At 40.3% G+C, this 20,812-nt stretch overlaps 1 protein-coding gene and 1 long non-coding RNA gene across 6 annotated transcripts in view; one reads left to right on the top strand and one right to left on the bottom strand.

The window, feature by feature from the left end:
• Positions 1-20,812, bottom strand: part of skd (mediator complex subunit skuld) — a 32,662-nt gene that overhangs the window by 7,834 nt on the left and 4,016 nt on the right. For 2 of the 5 annotated variants that reach the window (XM_011632310.3, XM_011632309.3), the window contains exons 2-7: positions 8,012-8,357; positions 4,354-4,522; positions 3,755-3,900; positions 3,221-3,659; positions 1,790-1,939; positions 22-589 (exon numbers count right to left, since the gene is read on the bottom strand). In XM_011632310.3, coding sequence (XP_011630612.1) covers positions 22-589; positions 1,790-1,939; positions 3,221-3,659; positions 3,755-3,900; positions 4,354-4,522; positions 8,012-8,357 — 1,818 coding nt within the window. Of the gene's footprint in view, positions 1-21; positions 593-1,789; positions 1,940-3,220; positions 3,660-3,754; positions 3,901-4,353; positions 4,523-8,011; positions 8,358-9,075; positions 9,176-20,812 lie in introns of those variants that run through there. The other 3 variants (XM_011632311.3, XM_011632312.3, XM_089078567.1) reach the window with 3 other exon arrangements.
• On the top strand, positions 17,216-19,581 carry LOC112552287 (uncharacterized). Its single transcript, XR_016139688.1, has 2 exons — positions 17,216-17,905; positions 18,236-19,581. It is a non-coding gene; the product is annotated as an uncharacterized LOC112552287 (long non-coding RNA).

A 20,812-nucleotide genomic window follows, 5' to 3' on the forward strand; every position in this document is an offset into this window, starting at 1 on the left:
TTAATAATAGTTATTACTTACAACCGCAACAGGTTCTTGTTTAATTTCCAGTTTAGGAGCTTGAGATTGGAGTGTTTGAGAATTCATCGGTGGATACAAAGTGTTACTTCGATTGATCGGCGGACTGACATTCATAGCTTTGAAGCGCTTCACAGGATGATTCAGCCATGCTTCCTGGAGCGAGTAATCGTAGAGCCAGGACAGTGGTTGCTCGTCCTCCAAGAGAGCGCCTTCGTACTCTCTGGACACCAAGATTGGTCGTTTCAATATCGGTCCAGGAACCGACGGACTATGCACCTGATTGTTGCATGCGGAAGAAATAGACTTGGGCCCTTGCGACGGAGTTAAAGGTGGGGCAGTGTTCGTGTGACTTGGTGGAGGCTGCGGACTGAGAGTCGGCATCGTAGGCTCCGCGGGTGGAACCGACGCTGGCTCAGAATGCGGAGTAAGAAGAGGTGAAGGCGCCGGGGAACCTGGCGAGCCGACCGACGGTACCGGTAAACAATCTCCTCCTGTTGGTGGTCCACGCGAATATGAGGGTGGACCACCTGGTGGTGTACTAGGTGCTTCCGTTCTACTCAGTACCGACCTGCTCAATTTTTAAACAGATTGATTATGTACGGATACGATTCTTACGATTCTTGTCATCAAATAGAAAACGAGATTAGTACTTGTATCGAGTGCCAAAGGAATGAGAGAAAGCATTAAATGATATATTTCGATATAGGAAAGATTAGTCCAAAATGATATCAGAATACAACATAGTGTTTCTTAAAAATAAACTTGATGTCACTTTAGACCAAATTATGTTCCCTATGTGATGGTCTCGATATAATATATTTAAAAAAATTTAATGTTAAGCAACGATAGAGTCTCGTTACTTTTTCTCAACATATAAATGATATTATCGATATATTACATATATATTATCGAATTTTACAGCTTTTATATAATACATTACCGAGACTATGAATTGATTGAGAAAAGACATGTGTCTGGCTTGTCGAAATATAAAATATGCGTGAACATGAATAGAGATCGCTATATGTTGCAAATAGATGAATATAAAAATCTAGAGCAAAATAAATGCTAGAAATATCGAACAATATTTACATGCAAAGCGTATATCACTTTCAATTATATATTACACATATAACAAGCAAAATAAATAACTAAACAAGAGGAAAATATGCTCTACTAATTATGTGTAAAGCTAGATTCTATCTGCTACTGAATCATGCGCATGAAAATATTTTTAGGTCGATAAATTGAATACGAGAGTTCATTAACAAATTCTATTTCTTAATTTTATTTTGATAAAATAATATAGTTTATAGAAATAATTTGCTAAGAAAATATATCATTGGTACAAACTTGTTATTTATTAACAATAAGTACATACCTGTACTTATTACGATGCAGTACATGTAAAAAGAGAACTGACTATTTTATTCTAAGTATTCCAATGATATTTGTATTTTATATGTTCCCAATGTAAAAGATATTTATCTGCCGTTTTTTTTTCACGCGTGACTCGATCATGTATAGAAAGTCACATGCTTTGTAACTTTGTAAAATGAAATCTGATTAATACGTTACATCGTGCATCGAATTATTTGAATATATTACATGAGGGTGTCGAAAGCGATGAATCTGCATGTGAAGTTATGAGAAGGTATATCGTTATGATCATACGTAGAACGAACGTTATTGCGATGACTGATTAAGAGAAATGACGAAGATGATTTCTGTTTCCCTTCGTGTATCTGGGGGTTTAGAAATTACCCACCTGGGGGCATTAGCAGGGACAGAGGGACAAGCGTCCCACTGGGTGGTAGAGCGTCGGTGAAACGGTACGACCCTCCGTCCACCTTTATCTACCCTCTCCCTCTGAACCTGAGAGGAGGCCAGGCTCTTCCAACCCCCGGGGGTCGTATACCTGCAACCGATGTATTTAACATCTCGTTTCTTTGCAAATGCATCTTCTCTATTATTTCACATTATAATAAAATGACATATATTTGTTCTAATTATCTATTATTCCAATAAATGTTTATAGTTACTTTAAGAAAATGGTCAGATGTAAACTGAAAGTTTTTGACTTGCAAATCAACAAATCTTATTAACTGTATCTAAATTTCATTTTTCAAAAAATTTGATCATTCATATCTCTTTTTTATATTTCAATGACTTTTATTAGTAAATATGGTATTATTTTTTAATCAAGCTTATGTTGTATCATTATTCAAATTATTTATATAAAATAATTATTTTAAGATTCATATTTTTTTAAATAATAACTATAGGAATAATGTTTGCACATTTAAATATCTTGACAGTTTCATAATTTTTCAAATATTATAAAAATATTAAGCAATCATATATTTAAATGTCAAGAAAGAATCAACTATGATTATATGTATAATGCTGTTTTAAGTTTTAATCCGTGCGTTAATTTAAATATATAGAATGTGTGATAATTGTAGAATTTGTAATCAATTTTTTCGTTTAAATAATACTTCAAGTCTTTTTTATTTTTGGTTGAAATCATACTGTATCTCATTAATATTCGATCTTAAACAATATCTGTCTTTTTATCAAAGCTCAAATGTAATGTTATTATAATATAATCTCAATCTATCGATAATCAAATAACTAATAATTAATAAAATTATATATATATATATATATTTAATTAATATATATATATATATATTTTTTTTTGTGATTTAAAATTATATTAAAATAAGAAATTTAACTTTATAATTTTGTCATGATAAGTCTATCACAAATTGACTATAATAATTACATTTGAGCCATTTTTTTCAAAGACTAAATTTCCATGCACACATTACAACAGCCATCACATACTACTACTCGTCTATCATAGTTTGAATATTCTACGATTCTATATTCTGTGCTATGACATGCAAACAGAAACCAATATGATGGCAAATATTACTAACATTATTCAACTGACACAATATATAGCAAAAATTAAATGTTTACTATTACATTCGATGTAAAATTGTCCTTGATATGCTATTGATCATATCAAATAATTAAAACAATTTAACAATAAGTTTATTACGGTGTACATAGTAAACAACTAATTTTTTCTAATAATGTAATTGATAAGAAACAGAAATCTAAAGACAGTATCCTGCACGATGCAATAAAATTGAAAATAAAAAGAGATATAAACTCCCGCTGTCCTTACTTCGAACATGAACAGGTACAGGAAGACTTTTGCGTCGGTTCCACAAACGTCCAGGTTCCAGGTTCCATGGAAGATTCTGTCTTGGAAGCAGACACTGGTGAACTCAAAGTACATTCTGCCCACACGCGTTCTGGCAATTCGGTAGCTGCACTTAGTTCCTGTTGCGTTAAGAGGGGTCTCTCGCAAATAATGGGACTACTCGGAGGCGAAAGAGGAGTTTCTGGTGGCGTATCATCCATATCCGTAACCAAGACGTAACAAGAGGGATAACGCATGCGCACGCCACCGACGAGAACCTCCACGAGAGGCGGAAGCCCGGTCTCCGGATTACTGCCAGTACTGATCGGATAGAAATGTTTCCATTCTTCAAGAAGTTGACTATCCATACGGCTCACTTGACCCGTTAATGTACCCGCTAGTCCGTAAGGAGCTAGGATCACTGTAAAACAAGATGAAGAATACATTAGCATTGATATTGGATCAGCATTTTATCATGCTAAGCAAATTAGCTAAGCTATAGCAAATGATACCTACCCTTAACGCCAGATTGGGAGGTCTGGGTACGTTGTAGACATGTCTTTGTAAGATATCGCACTGCAGGATGCTGCCTAACATCCACACTCGCGCATACAGTGCTTTCTCCATGAACAAAGAATGCAAACGAGAACGACAGGTGGCTGCTGTAAATGTAATTAAAACATGTAAAAATCTACCATTTAAATTTTTACTGTTTCGCACCGTAAAGATATTTTAATGATAACATGTACGCCTTATCATGTTAAGCATACTCGAGACATATGTATTCAGTTATTCGTGCGTCATTTGGTAAAAACATGTTTAGTCCTTCGTATGTATCAAACATTTATGAATGTCAAATTATGAAGCATAGTTCCGAGTGTATTCACTTCATCTATGTACTTATTTCATAATGTATAAACTTATAGATATGTATACGTCTTGGATGTGTCATAGTACGTTATAGATATCTTAAATGTGAATGAATTTTAAATGTGATAAAGCACACATAATACCAAGTATTTCTTTACAAGAGAACGCATGTCCTCAGAATAAAATAGCTTCGAAAATATATAGAATACAAAAACAAAGACAATATCTGTTAAATAAGCGTTTACCTGCTGCAACGGTGTTTCTCGTAGCCATTGTAAGGTTGCACAAACCACTTTCCTAAGCGAACGAAGTCACGGGATAGCAAACACCGTTCAATCAAGTTATGCAGAGCCTTGAAGAGAAGTGACCGGCATTCGTACGACAATCCGCTTTCCCAAGAACCTTGCTCGCTTTCTGAAAATGACAGTAAAGAGTAGAACTGTGAGCGAATCTGTCGGGGCGCATCGATCTGGCTTACAATTTTCTTCGTATGATCGACTTCTAAAAATATGCAGGAGTATAATAGTTACACGTTGCTGAAATTTAATTTATTTTCTATTAGGCGAAAGGAAGCGATATATCTCTTTTTCAATCCTGACGATACATATAATACTCGGTACACGACGAAGCAGGTAAAACGCGTTCTTACTTACGCGGAGCGCGCGTCCGAACGGTGGCGGAATTTAGCGTGAAAGTAATGCGATTCGCGTATAAAATCACAGCGACGTCACGTCAAGCGACGGTGAACGTTTCGCAGAAGGTAGAGAAGTTGGCCGAGAAAACTGAAAAGTTCTAGAATCCCGAGTCGCGCGTTCGGGCCAGCTTTCCCCTGATTTTGTTCTCACGCGAATGAGTACGCTTCGAAATGCGAAGAAGCGCGATAGATTCCACGAACTCGTTTCGGGACACGAACGCAATATCACGTTCCGTTTTCCGCGACTCGAAAAACTTACAACTGTCGAAAGGTGCATCTCAACAAAAGGCAGACTCCTATTCGACTACAATTATATACAGAAATAATTTAACGACTAAATATAATTATTTAGCAGTCGAGGAACCTCACAATCAAATACGGTTTGACCGAGTGGTCTTTTACGATAACACGCAGTTGCAGCAACATTGAGAATCACTGGGTGGGAGAACACGTGTTCTGTCGATCGATATGACCGGAGCCTGAGGGAGTTGCATCTCTCGTGAACCACTAGCCGCGGTGCAGCCGCGGTGCAGCCGCTTCGTTGCAGCCTACGTCTCCCAAAATCTGAGTGTTCATCGAGAAACTTCCATTCCGTGATAAATCATACATAAAACCGATGATAAAATATTTTCATCTTAGAAAATAAAATACGTCTCGAGATTGCTAACACAGACCTATTACCATCCACTCGGAGAAGATAAAGGGGGAGAAGAAAAAAAAAAAAAGAGCGACAATACGTTTATCCATCTTACTCTCACTCTAAAATTAAACTAACGAATAAAACTGAAAATACTCTCTCGCGAAGTGACGAGAGAAGATTGACATCTGATGAAATTGCGAAGCTGCGCTCAACGGGGGTGCGCTTCATCTCCCCTCCGAACAATCGACCGTTTCGATTTTTAACCGACAACGCTGAGCTGTCACCGGCCGCGCCAGCTGTCGGCCGTGTTGGTTGTTTTCAGTCTTTAACGGTTCACCGTGCGGTCGACTGTGGTGTCGCAATTGGTGCACTCTCCGGCAGAGCAGAGCGCGGCGCGATGCACAACACGGCCGATCTATACGTTGCGCGCTGCAACGAGTTGCAGACAAGTGCATGGTTCAGCGACCCCGCCGGTCGAGAAACGCCGCCGGCCGGGCCTCGGTCCGGCGCGGCTCGAACGCTGGTCCGTTGCGCGATGACGACGACGACGACGACGACGACGACATAACTGCACACCTTTCGAGCACAGAATAATCGTCCTCGTCGTCGGAGCTTAACTGACGAAACTTGAACAATAAGGAAAAATAACTTAACAGTGAATCAATCTGAACATGCCTCGCGATCATCTTTGAAAATATCCCGTGCGATTAATCCGTTTTGTTTCCGTTCTGATGCATTTTGTCATTTACATGTATATTTTTGCATTAATAAACGCAAATATAAAAGAATTGATCCCGATGTATAATACAAGCAAAATTTCACATTTCTCGTCTTAGATATTATGATTCGATAAAAAAAAAAAAAAAAAAAAAAAAAAAAAAAAAAAACAACGAGATCTTTAATTTTTAAATCAATTTAAATCATGATTGATTCCTCGATTTAATTTAATTTTGAGAATTATGATTGGTCCGTTCGCTTATTACTTTGTTGCAAAAGTTTTGTCGCATGTTGCCGGCTATAGAGTACATAGGTATGTTCGAACAAGATTAGTTCGGCTTATTCAAGTTTTTATTTCAAAATGATGCAAATGTGGCCTTTTACCCGCAATAAAATATAGGAATAAAATGGAGAAAACGTAAAAAAAAAAATCAGACAATTTGTTCGAGGTTAACGCAGCAACCTACGTCACGCGCAAAACCGGCGGAATCGTTTGATAGCCCGAAGGAAGGAGCGCGCAGTCGAGTGATAATTTTATGTGTGATTCACGGGCTAACGCGTTTATACACGTCGTTGCTTATCGCGGCGATCTAAAGCCTAAAGCGAGTTTCACTTTTAATCGTATTCATTTTTTCCTTTCGTGACTCTGTTATTTCTGGTCGGCGATATCGGTAGGATGGAGGAAGAATGTTGTACACGCACAGTCCGTAGATCTCGCGTACAAGATTTTCAAGATTTTTGCCCACTGAGCGCATCCGCAAATCCGTTAATCGCAATGCAGTCCCTTCGTGCCTCTTACGAAACTTCCTCTTGGAAAGTACGTAATAAAAGTAATAAAAGTTAGCTTAGTCACGGTCCTCTCCGGCCGTGCTGGCGCTAGGTAAAGCACTACACAATCGCGTATAAACATCGCGTAATTGCTACGTCCAGTTGTATAAGATGTACCGTACATCGCGTCTAAATATTACGATTTCGAAACTATCAGGTTGCCGCGCATCAATTAACGGGGTATGCTACGGTAAAGATCCAGAAAAGGGGAAATTCTTAGCGGAATTTTTTTTTTTTAATAATTATATAAGTCTTAGAAAAAATATTAATTGGTATATCGAATAAATTTGATATTATAGATATTTGAAGAATTTTTGTTTTGAAAATATAAATATATATGTGGTAATATTGTACAGCATTGACTCTCATGCTCAAAAAACATGGTCCATCTGCGGAGAGACTTCAAGTTGCAACTATCAGAAATGAAAGATTCTTAATAATTTTGAAATTCTATGAGTGTAGTTTTAGTTAAGCATACGAATTTGAAATAGTTTCCTTTCATAAAACTGTGACGGTTTAAAATTAAAAATTTCACATTTTGACATTTTTAACTTTTGTTCTGAAAAATTAAAAACTAAAAAAAATTCGTACGCTTACCTGAAAGTATTCATTTTTAAAGTTACTCTTAAAACTTAAAGTCAATATTCCAAATTTCATTAAAATCTTCTAGAAGCCTACTTCTAAGATATTAATCTTTCGAAAAATAAAAAAAAAAAAAAAAGAATAGGTTTTTTTTGAAAATGTGCCGTAACGGACCCTCTTAAATAACAGGATCATCTTTACTCTTGGTCCTGTTCGATTTTATTCCCAGTTCGCCGCTTTCGAGGAAACGTAACAACTTCTAATTAAGGCAACATAATACAGCTGTAAAATTCACCGAGCGCTTTAAAATATGATAAAATAATTCGAGCTATCGCGTCCGACGGTAAACCTTTCAAGTCGGTGAGTAATCCCCGGCTCGACTTCCGGAACGAGACCGGTGCGACGCGCGCGTTTCTGGACACACGGTAGAGATAATACTCACCGCAAGCGATGAGCTCCGGCGATACTAGACCGGAGAGATCAGGTTCTTCGCCGTACCAGAAGATCCAGAGCTCCTTGGCGGCGGTGAGGGAGAGCGGTGGAGGCGCCGGCGAGGGTGAGATGCCCACGTCGTAGATGCCAGTTCCGGACGCCGAGGCGGCGGTGGCGGCCGCCGCCGGGCCGGAGGTGACCGGCGTGGCGGCCACGCGTCGCCACACGCACAGAATGTCACCAGCTAAACATCGCGAGAAACTCGACAGTACCGGATCTTCGAGGGGCGTGCCGCCGAAGCCACCGGCCACCTCGCCCCACACGAGTTTCCTCCATTTAATGCCGCAGAGGGATGTCTGTCAAACAAGAACGACAATTAGTAATCCACGCGGGCAGATCTGAGTGAGGTAGGGGTGTTTCGAGGTTGTAGGGATTTGGCGAGGGTCGCGGAATTTTCGCCGGAAATTTTCATCGGACGCCGCATAATTTCGCGGAGTCTCGCCTCCCGTCCAACATGCTCGCTATTTTATGACGCGGTACGCTTGAAAGACAGAAACGTAAGTGGTAAACAGCGCATGATACATATTTCTCCCTCGATATACCGAACGAAGATTTTCCATAATTTAGAAATTCCTGTTCCCGTCATGCGTCACATGAGTAGTAAATCGCTTTGGATTTCTGCTGTTTCCTCTTCGTGTTTCGCACTTTTCTTTCTTTTTTTATAAATTTTTCGATAAATTACTTGTAAAAATATTATTCAACAATTCAAAACAAAAACTTTCTTTTTTTTCCTTTAATAATCATGAAATAATTATACGCAACTGTACATCTAATAATAGAAAAAAAAAAAATTCATGATATGGAAATCGTTCAGATATAACGGTTCTTAAAAATTATCAGTTAAAAATCAGTGTTCCGTTAGATTATCGTTGCCATTTAATTTCCGATAATGAGATATCTAGTTTTCTAGATCTTTCGCAGCAGTCGGCCAGATTCGCCAGCGGACGTGTCAAGCTGCGGACATAATAAATCTATTAAAACTGCGAACGTAAAAAAATCTACACGCACACTTACCGAACAAAAGATAACATTGACCATGAACAATCAGTGAACCAGTCGGCGGCAATAACATCTTCGCGAATGAAGACGTTAAATCGCAAGGTAATAAATTATCCTTTGAGTACGGCGGAGAGAGAGATAGAGAGAGAGAGAATGCATTACCTAGTAAAATATATATATATATACATACATACACAACGAATATGCAGTTCACCGATTGCAGAGAAAGCGACATCGGGTCGGTCCTTGACCTTACGACACAGTATTTCTATTTGTCACGCGACCTGACAAGCCGCTAATTTATTCAAACGTATTATCGCGAAACGTTTTCAACAAACAGGCATGCGCAACCGAATCGGCTAATTGCTCGATTGATTAATTGCATTTCAAACAGCAATGGTTCCGCCTGAAATGCATTAGGTTTGCTCTTTGTAGCTGAACTAACGTACACACCCGTTGTACTTAAAATGAAATATATATATATATATATTTGAAGTTTGGCGAAAGCGAGATAGAAAGTTTAGGCGCAACCCGCCACTGTAACGACAAACAGATTTATTTATTTCGAGCCACAGTCATCATTTTCATCGAGTCAAAATAAGAAAATCCGAAATATTTTGAGATACTCTTTCGCGAAATCATTCGATCTTAATTGATAAATCATCGTAGTAAAAAAACTAGGGAAAACACATCTCTGCAAGAAATATATTTTACGAGATTACGACACATATTCGAGAGAAAATTAATTAGTCATTGACAGGCGATAATTCGTATGCTTTGAACGAAAAACCCCATTTGTCATAGATATTTGATAATTATCTAAGATCTTACTTGATCACGCGTACTTTCTAATATCGAACAAGCTTTCCGGAATTTAGAAATTTCTATCTTGCAAAGGTGTCCGCGATCGCGCAAACACTTTCTCCCCGACCTTGTATTTATATCTCAGAATTCAATTCTTCTTGCACCTTTTTTTCTAAGAAAAATTGTCTCTGTTAAAAAACTGTCTCGGTCTCTTCCAAAAGGTCTGTTTCTTTCGTTGGCGCGCGCGCACTCGCACACATACACAAATGCGCATATAAACATAGTAGCTACATATGTTATTCTATCCACAGTTTGTTTTGAGTTCAAAGCGAATCAAAACATAGAATTATTGATAACATTATCAAGCTACGTAATGTGATATCAGAAAGCTTTCTGCTCTTTCCATTTCTTATTTAAAAAAAAAAATCCCGCGAGGGGAGGGGGGAGGGGAACATAACTCTATCTCGGCAAATACAGAGATTTTTTTTTAGAGCAAAAATATAACATGCGCGCGATATCGATCGGCGTCGCGTAAGGTCAACGTCAAAGCCGCCGAAATCTCTCGCGCGCGACTCGTCCGTATCCATTGCATTGACGGAAAATGTCCTATCTCCATTAACGGGAGTCCATTCACCCCGAATTCGATATCTTTATTGCACCTGATCCCCGCGCGCTCTTCCCGACCGTATCGCGCCGCGCTGCGCCGCGCCGCGCCGCCGTCCCTCGCGATTAGGGTGTCCGTCGCGCGCGGTCAACGGCGAGTCATCGACGCGCGCGTCACGGGAGTCGATCGCGCCGAACGCGTGCGCGGCGCACTTCACGCCGTCTCGTATCGGAGTGTGCATACTGCGCGCGCGCGCGGGCGGGCTCTACTCTCTGGTAAGTCCGATTGACAATGGAGCGAGCGATGCGCGCGTATAAATAACCGCGCGCTTAATTCCATTTAAGACGATCCTCACCTGTGCGTCAGACTTGAGAAAAAAAATTCTGTACATTCTGATCATTCGTTCTTTATTTACGATTAGAAAAATCTATAGTTCTAGATTTATTATTTAGTTCTATTTATTGTTATTCGCTGAATTTTATATCTATGCATGTGATTTAATATGTATTTGATATGTATAGAAGTGTTTTGAAATTATTCCTTGCGATACGTAAAACTAATAGTGGAATTATATTCTGCGTTTTAATCAAAAAGTAAAAATAATATCTGTAGGAGCCAGTACAGAGTGTAAAAAGTATAAATACATATTTTAAACAAAACGTATACATTTCAATCCTATATCGAATCCTCTTTAGTATGAATTAATAATATAGCTGCAAGTAAATTTGTATAATAAATTAAAATTATAATGAATCAAAATGAAGTGAGATATGGAGGTCTGCATATCGAGCGGTCAAGTGGATAAAAAAACTGCAAATTATCTGTATTTTAATGTATATTGTAGATCATTCAAGATAAGTTTCACTGACAAATATCTGCGAAGGAACGACAAAAGGGTCGAAAAGAGCGTCTCATCATTATTATTTATCGCTATCAGAGAAATCTTTCGCACAACTAATTACCGCTGAGTAAAAATTTCTGAGTCATCTTGTTTTACCGAAAATTATTTGCGTGTACGTATATGTATTAGCTGTGGCGTAGAAGTATGCAAACATTGCGAATGATGCCTTCGCGCTTAACTAGTAGGCATTCCGAAGGATGATGGTAAATATCGTGTGACGCCATTGTCCATGCATTTGAGGGCTCTGGCCACTTTGAGGGGAGCCACGAAAGCGGCGCACGCGCACAGAGACGCGGTAGTGGGCGCGCGCCCGTCGTCCAATCGGCGCCGGGCGTCTCCTTACGTCAAAGAACCAGCTGACATAATCAGAACGATTCAAATGTGTATACAACCACCGCGCAGGCAAGTAATAAGATCTTGGCGCCTTTGGGGATCTTACGATCGCGCGAGGTTACGTTAAAGGTATCCCCACGAAGTTGGTCACGTCAAGAGAGTACAATTTCGATAAAGTAAAACTGATATCGTCGCGTGCGCAATCGACGTATTGCATCGCACATATTCCTTCACAAGAGATCAAATAACTGCTTCCTTCGCGGAATCTAACCTTAAGACGCGGTAGTTTATTACTTTAAAACATAGTCGTGCAATTCTTTTTGAATTAGAGTTTTCTTAATACAATACATCGATGGTCAGAGATTATTAATTTTGAAAGTCAGCTTTAAAGTGCCTGCTTTTTTTTTCAAAAGGCATAATTCTAACAAGCGTGTACATATCGATTTCTTTGGAGATGTCAGCGCACTCTGCATTGACCCGGTCATGTATTTTCGAGGAAGCAGCGGATGGCAAGTTTCTATCGAAACGCGGCGGCAGATCGATAGGAATTTTCCCAAAGATCGGGGGCATCGCGTCTTCCAAAAGATGATGGCGCTTAGTTAGTGACTGGCTCAGGATTCACCGTCGAACAACGTGAGATATCTCTCGCGACGTATTCCCGCGTCTCCTAAAGAGTGGTGGAGGGGAGGGGGGGAACAGCGTGGTTTGAAAATTTCAGCGTCATTAAATCTATCTGCGCGAAATCCCGCGTGGAATCTTCAAGATTCACGTTAGGAGAGACGAGGATTCTCTCGGCGATTCTCTCCGATTTCGTTCGCGCCACGCGGCTACCTCGCCGTTTTCTCGCGGTAGGAGAGAAGCGTCATCTCTTTCTCGAGAGTGCGTGGTACGCGGCGGCCGAGTCTCGTGGAGGCGTAACGATCGGTCGATACGCTCCGCGCCTTCCGCGGAGAGGACGAGCGGCACAGGCACATCGCACACCGTCGGAAAGTAGAGACGCCGCGCGCGTAGTGGCGTCTATTACACACCGGTGCGGCGCGGCGCGGTGCGGTGCGGTGCGGTTATGTGGACACGGGTGCGCGCCCGAGCGCGCGCGCGTGTATATGTATCACTACTATGTTACGGCGAGACAAAATATTCGCGCACCGACGGTTCCGATGTGAGTGAATGAGAGGAGAGGGAGAGAGAGGACACACACACACACACACACAGCGCGCGCGCGCGCGCGCGCGGAGAGAGAGAGAGGCGAAGGCGCCCGCCGTATGCTACGGGGCTGTCAAGCCCGCTGATCAATACAAGCAAGGCGACGTGCAAGGCCGCCCGCGTGGGCTCGCGCGTTCGACTCGACTCGGGAAACCCCCATATCCCCTCGAACCATCCGTCCACGCGCGCCGTTGCGTCTCTCTTCTCTCCCTCGCTTCCTCTCCACCATACTCCTCCACCTTCGGACGGCTTGCGCCTCCGCCATCTCCTCTCTTCCTCCGTTCCTCTCCCCAGCCGCCTGTACCTTTTTTTCGCGCGTCCACGGGAAGATCCGGCCGACGGTCGACGTGTCGCGCGAGGTTCGTATTCCAGACAACCGTGTGGTAATCCAACGGTTCGGGGAAGGGGGAGGGGGGGAACGGGAGGGGAGATATGGTTTCCACGGTCGTCCGATAGATACGATGGAAGATTTGATGCGCGATGCAAAATTTGGAATTTGTGTAAACAATCCTTTGAGCGACTGATATTTGTTGAACGTTTCACGTACCGAGAACGCATCAGGTGAAATAGAATACGGGATACTTTGATTATTTTGTTACAGATTTGAAGCGTTTAAATGAAATCGTTTATGAGAAATGAGATGATAATTATTAATTCTGAGAGATATTATACTAAACGCTGTGTAATTACGACAGCGTGGCAATTTATGCACGGTACGAAACTGTAATGTTGTCCGAGCGGAAAATTTGCAGGTATCATCGATCGTGATAAGGCACGGATGTGTGGAAAATGAAGGGGAGAATGGAAAAAATCCGTGAACTCCACGTGGGGAAAGAAAGTCGCGCGGTCAGTCACGATTAAAATATCAATGTGGTATATCATCAATACGGAGTATCCCGTATTCTATTTTTATTGCGCTGCAATGTATTTACGGTATCTGAGAAAATTCCCGCTTGCTATAGGTTCCCATTTCTGCCCTCCTTATGCCCATCGCCGTTAAAGTCGCACGAATGTTATGTCGCGTGCGTGTGCGTAACGAGGCAGAATTCTTGCGAATGTGCGTGATGCGAACGAACGAACGAACGAACGAGCGAGCGAACGAACGAACGAACGAACGAACGAACGAGCGAACGAATGAACGAACGAACGAACGAACGAACGAGCGAACGAACGAACGAACGAACGAACGAACGAACGAGCGAACGAACGAGCGAACGAACGAGCGAACGAACGAGCGAACGAACGAGCGAACGAACGAACGAACAAACGGACGAATGAACGAGCAAACGAACGAGCGAACGAGCGAGCGAACGAACGAACGAACAAACGAACGAACGAACGAATGAGCGAACGAACGAACGAATGAGCGAACGAACGAACGAACGAACGGAGCCGTTCGCTCGAAAGTAGATTCACGGATCCTCGCATTTTAACCGTCTTAGCCGAGAGAGCCTGTCTCTCTGCTACGGTAGATTTCTGCAACTTGACGTTCTCCGTGCCTATATACAGAGTGTCCCACAAGCTGCGGTGCGCACACTTTTTGCCTGGGAAGATCTTCGGATTTGACTTTTCTTGGGAATTATGCTCGGCAAAAGCTTATCTGAGCATCGAGCGTTCCGCTTCCGAGACTCGATTCAAATTTCTCCCGCCGATAGTATCACGAGACAGTACCCGATGCATCGGCGCATTGAATGTCGACGAGGTAGAAGAAGGTGCGTTAATATTGAAAATGCGTTGGGCGTTACCTATCTACGTGCAGTGCGCGTTACGTTGCGTTACGTGGCGAATCAAACGCATTGCTTTCGTACAACCGACTATTCGAGGCTTAATCGGTGAGATTCCTCGCGAGCGAGAGACATTTTTATCGCGTACATAAACTTATCGGTTCGCACGCGCAAACCTTTTTTTTTCTTTCTTCTTTTTTATACGACGAGCGCGAGATTTTATAACGTAACTCGACGATTTTTTCTTTCTCTCTCTCTCTCTCTCTCTCTCTCTCTCTCTTTCTCTCTCGCAAGAGGAACTCTCAGGGAGGAAATTGAAAGCGAGGGCATGATCGATGCGCGCCCGCTTATCGCGTACGTCATTTTTATCTCTTCCGGATTAATTACCGCGACACGAGGCACACAGATATTTTAAAAATCAATGGCAAAGAATCTTTCAAATTACCTTCGAGATGGTTCTACCGAGTAGAACGATTCGGCAAGTTGCGCGTTCGAGTTTTCGGAAAGGCAAACGTTACGAGCAACGGCGCGATGCAACGGCGTTCCGAAGCGTAATGGCGCGATTATTAGGTACAACGAAGCGTAACGGTTATGCCGATACTTGACGATACAAACAGACGGTCGCTAGAACCAAGCTTCAAACTAGTGAAGTACGGAACAAACGGAGTAAAGTAGCGGATGATCTCTTCGACTGAGAGAAAGCAGATCGCCGATGTAATAACGGGTCTCGTTATATTCACGATTTGGCACTCGTATTTGACACTTGACATTTTTTCGATTCTCAATATGTTTTTTTCGTTTCGTTCAGAAATTTTGTGCGACAACGAACGATTACAACGAACAAATCCATCTTTACTTCTTTTTCTATGCGAAAATAGATTTTTTTTTTTTTTTTCATTATTTTATGAAAAAGCGAGCGAATCGCTCGATCGAATATAATAGTTGTTCCCTCCCCCATATTATGCCGTTTCCCGATACACGACAATATTTTGATATTTGCGCTAAATATTTCAAGTGTCGATTAATATTTACTGAAATTGATGTAACTTGGAAACCATACGTATTTTCTTGAAATGTATGCATGAAATGTATGCATACGCATGCGATATATACTACGGTACAGGTAACGCATATTTATTTATAAACGCTAGCGGACTCATTTACAAGCTGTTTACGAAATCGCTAACGTAAAATCGTTAAAACCTTGCAACGAGCAGTTTTACATCACGCGCAGAGCCGGAGTGTTGTTCGCAGGGCGCTTCGTAAAGCTCGATCTTTAAATCTTACGTCACGAACTACCCCTGAACGGCATTGAAGGTACACGAGTAAGGCTTACGGCAATCCACGGAGAACATCTTTGAACGTTCAGGAAAAGGAACGCGTTCATATGTAAATTTAAATATCAAGTCATCATAGAACTCATTGAAAGAGTCGTACTTGGCGAAGAACACCTTGTATATTCACCGTTCGCTTCCTAATTGGTCACGATATCCTTGCACTCGTTCTATTTTTAAGTCCCTAGGATCGAAGGAAGCAGCAAAGGATACGACGAGCAGGGAGGACGAAGGGGAAAAGGAGGAATGTTTCGAGCCCCGCTGAGACAACGACGACTCACCGTTGTCTCAGCGGGAGAATCGGACGGGGTCCAAAGACTTCTTGGGCCCTCGTCCTTGCCAAACAGTTTCGACAGTTCCAAATTTTGCCTTCGACAATCGCCTTTATGATCCGAAGCCGAGGCCACTTGGTCAATTCCACCAATGGCGGAGCTCGTCGGTTATATTTTCCTTGAAAACCATACGTAATAACGGAATCGCCGCCGTCCGACTTTCATCCCATGGCGGGACCGCCGCCTTTCTCGGATTCGCGCCTATAGATTCCGCCATCGTTCAATATTTCTCACCGTAATATTTCCGTCTCTTGTGTGTGTGTGTGTGTGTGTGTGTGTGTGTGTGTGTGTGTGTGTAAAAAGCTGGCATATCACTAGCAAAAAACTATTATTAAGTATTAGAGAATAAGAGAGATCAAATTTTATTATTAATAATTCACTATCAAAACAAATAGTTCCGGTCATTCAGTACTTCTATCATTCTTTATTAAATAAACAAATAATTCTGATCATTAGAGCACAAAAACGCTTTAGTATTTTTTTGGGGGGGTTTTTTTTAGGTCTCTCCGGAGAGTGCCGGGTTTTTAACCCAGCTAAGTATCTTCAATCATCTTCGGATTATAAATTTTCTCTCTCTCCCTTTCTGAGTGCTTTAGCATAAAACTATACGACGCCAGGTTAATATGGTGTTTCATTTTGGCGCAAGTTTTACTAATATTCACTGCAATTTCAAAAGATTTATAGTTCTACAAGAATTTTAGGAGTTCTAACGAAAAATGGTTTAAAAATTGATTTTTTAATTTTTAAATAATTTTTATCATCGAAAAAAGAGTATATATAAATGAGATGCTGAATGATTTTTGACATTTCTGACAGTTGCAAAATATTCTTATGGCGTTCTGAATATATTTTAATAATTGTTTTCTTAAGAGTTCTATTCACCATTGCGTATTTACTTTTTAAATAATTTTTATCATCGAAAAAAGAGATTCATACAAATATATGTAAAATGTTAGCCGACTTTTGAAAGTTCCAAAGCGGTTCCTCCATAAATTTTTTGAAATCGTCAATGAATATCAATAGAACTCGCGCCAGACAAGATAACCCGCTGTGTAAACCTGGCCTTTCAGTATGCACTAAGATGTTTTTATGCTTTAATGAGCAGAACTATTTGTTTACTTGATGAAGAATTATAGAAGTACTGAAAACAAAGTCTCTCAATGGTTTGTAATTTTACGCCGAGTAGTACGTCAGCTTCGTACACACCCGTCTCTTCTCCCTAATTATCTCTAAGACGGTTAATTACCATCAACGGTGAAAACGGTTTGACCTGAATCCGTCGACACGCGCGCGACGAACGCACGAACGACTGTGATACCGAGCGTGATCTAAAAATGTTGAAAACTCCGAGTAATATCGCGAAACGTGACGTAAATAAGATGTGTATCGTGGAATTTTTTACGCGTATCGTGATAAAGATCCAATTCGATCGGATCCGAGCGAGATTAATCGCGTTGACGCGTTTCAATAACTAAACACAATACGAGAACCGTACGTTGACTATCCGGCGAGTCAGCGCGCGCGATGCACGAGTCTTCTCAAAAGACTACACATCTTTATCCGAACATCTTTATCGGGAACGAGAGGATGATCGAGCACTTCTAAATACGGTAATGTCAGTAGCAAGTCGTGAATAAGACTCGTGCTCCGGACACCTGGTATGAGCGACCGGTGTAATCGATCGCGTTTTGTAAATTTATCGAGAGATATCTAAAATTTCAGAGACTTTATTTTAAAACAAAGATATTCGAATAATAAGTAAACGTCTAAACTGCTAATAAAAAAAAAAATATATTCTATTCAATAGTTCTTCTTATTAATTATATTCACAGTTATTTTCACAATCACATCGCTCGCCTATTACGTCCTCGTAAATTTATAGATTTCTTTGCCAAAGAAATATTTTTCTAATCAACAACTAAGCATATATATTTTTTTAGGCAGCAAAAAACGAAGAGAAATAAAGGAAACAACGTAAAATCAAAGCGTGCTCGACACGATATTCCGTGTTCCGAGGCTTTTCTTCCATCCTTGTAACCGTGCGTCTCCGCAAGAGTCGGTGCAAGGCTTTCACCTAAGGCGGGGGACTCCCGTTCATGGCTTCTTCCCCTACTGTCTCTCTCCCACCGAGGAGCACCCAGTTTCAGCATAATCTAGCCGAGTGACTTCTTTGGTGCCGCGAGGAGCTGCCGCGTGCCTGACGTACCTACGCCTGCGAGAACGTGAGGAGTCATTGGAACGCTAAGACGTGGCTGTGTGAAGTTGTTCAGCAGTTCCCAAACCGGCGCGAAATAAAGATACATACAGGGTGGTCCACATTTACCAACGATTCCACTAGCAGAACAAGCCACGAAGTGACGAAGGATAAAATAGTTTGATGGGGATATGAATCGGATCTGCGAATCCAAATTAGTACTCGCGTAGCTTCCATTAATGGTGCTTCAGATCGACGAGTTTGTTTCAACTATGGCTATGTAATAAATAGTGAATGTATTCTATTTTAACGAATGATCTTTGATTGGAAATTATTTTTAAAATGTATAAAAAAAAAGAAACTTTATTTTAAATCTTGTCATGTATAATTGTTCTTGCATTTAATGAACTTCAGTATCTAAGCATTCACAAAATTGAGGAAAAAGAAATGACCTATCATCATCGATAAATTCACAATGAGAAATGTAAACTTTGGAAATGAATCATCTGAATTAGTTATAAATAATCCTATTGCTATGCTGATTGGCTAATAGATTAAGAATTTGAAGCAATTTTGAGAAAGACATCCACTTTAAAAAAAAATATGTTAAACTGAATATATTAAAGTTTATTTTTGTTTCTTTTCCGTGATGCCGATTGGTTCTCTTATTACGCTTACTTAATGAGCGGTTATCATCAGAGAGACAGCACATTTTGACAGTTTGACAATTTTTTTTTATATCTGTCATATATATCATATACGTAACTGTCACCACGAAGATAAGAAACAAATTTTCACAAGTTGTAAAAATTTATTTTTATTTCGTATTTCCTTTAAAATATTTTGCGATTAAGTGAAAATGAATTAATTTTCTTCATGTCATACGATAGCTACTCATAATCTAAAGTAGACATGTACACTGCGACATAAATATAATTTATTTGAATTTTGTATTTAATTGAAAAATATATAGTGCCAGAAAATAATTAATGCATTGTGTGCTTGTAGTATCTAATCTAATACAAAGTTCGCGTGTAACATTACACAGGATTAAGAATTCCAATTATAGAAATAATAAAGAAAATTATTTCGATATATCTTAGTCATTAATTTAATAATTGTAAACGTAAAACATATTAAGCGATTAACAGACGAGAAGCGTAAAATGCATTTAAATAATCACTTCCGATGGACGATTTATGCGCGCGGTTTGAAATTTTCGGAACGAAAATTTTACTTTTGTCGTTTGATCTTAACAATCTGCCATACGGTAGCCAATAGATTTCACCGATGTAATTTCCACCATGCCATAACATCAAACGTAATCGCAACACGCACAGCTTGCTGTTGCAAGTTGAGAGAAAAAAAAAATAGATAACCCGATTTCCATAATCGCCCGGTGAAATGTTTCGTTAAATAACCACGTGACTACTTTTACGACGACTCATTTTCGGATATATTGATTTTACAAATTCAAAAATTAGTTTTCGATTAGCATAACTTACGACGATACCTCGCCATGAATCAACGAATCCAATGTTATTTTTATCGTCCTCCGTTATTTATAAATATTGCAAATATTTAAATATGTACAATTTCGTCTCCTGTTGTTTCAGCAGATTTCGTTCCATTGATGCCTCAACTTCGCGCGTGCGACAATTGCCGCGATGATTTATTTTTTTAATTGAACTTCATACTCCAAGTCCGCTAATCGACCGCATTGTTATCTCCGTTGTGCGCCCCTGTTGCTTTAATTAATCCGATTAGGCGCGCGCAATTCGACGGCGCGTTCCTCGTCACCATGTGTCGCTGTCCCGAAAAATTGAGTATCACTGTACGAGAGAATATTATTACATATAGCCATAGCTCGAGTTTTACCGCGAATGCACGTAAGCACAAAAAAACTGCTACAAACGATTTCTTCGTGGTGTTTAACGGTACGCGCGAGACTTGTAAGTCGTGTGAGACATCAGCAGCAGCGTTACACGTCTTGTCTTAATTAAGCTTAATCGTTATATGTTTTCGCATTGTCAGACTCGACTTCAGTCTCAGACAATTCTGATATTTACGCGCCAGCCTCATCCCAGAGAGGATGGAAGTCTCTCGAAATTGAATTCTATGGAGAAAAGAATTGGCAGGGCTCTTAAATAATTGAGAAGTAATAAATGCGTTAATAGAATATTATTTTCTATTGTGTTCTTTCATACATTTCACGTCATTTATACCGTAGCATCCGCAGCTGTTTCCTATTTATTTGCGATCAAAGGCGAAAATATGTTGTGTGAATAAAAGTGCAAAAAATCGCGTTGGTTGAGAATGACAT

The sequence above is a fragment of the Pogonomyrmex barbatus genome, unplaced genomic scaffold (genome assembly GCF_055798465.1).
Source record: "Pogonomyrmex barbatus isolate J1 unplaced genomic scaffold, ASM5579846v1 scaffold1, whole genome shotgun sequence".
NCBI lineage: Eukaryota > Metazoa > Arthropoda > Insecta > Hymenoptera > Formicidae > Pogonomyrmex > Pogonomyrmex barbatus.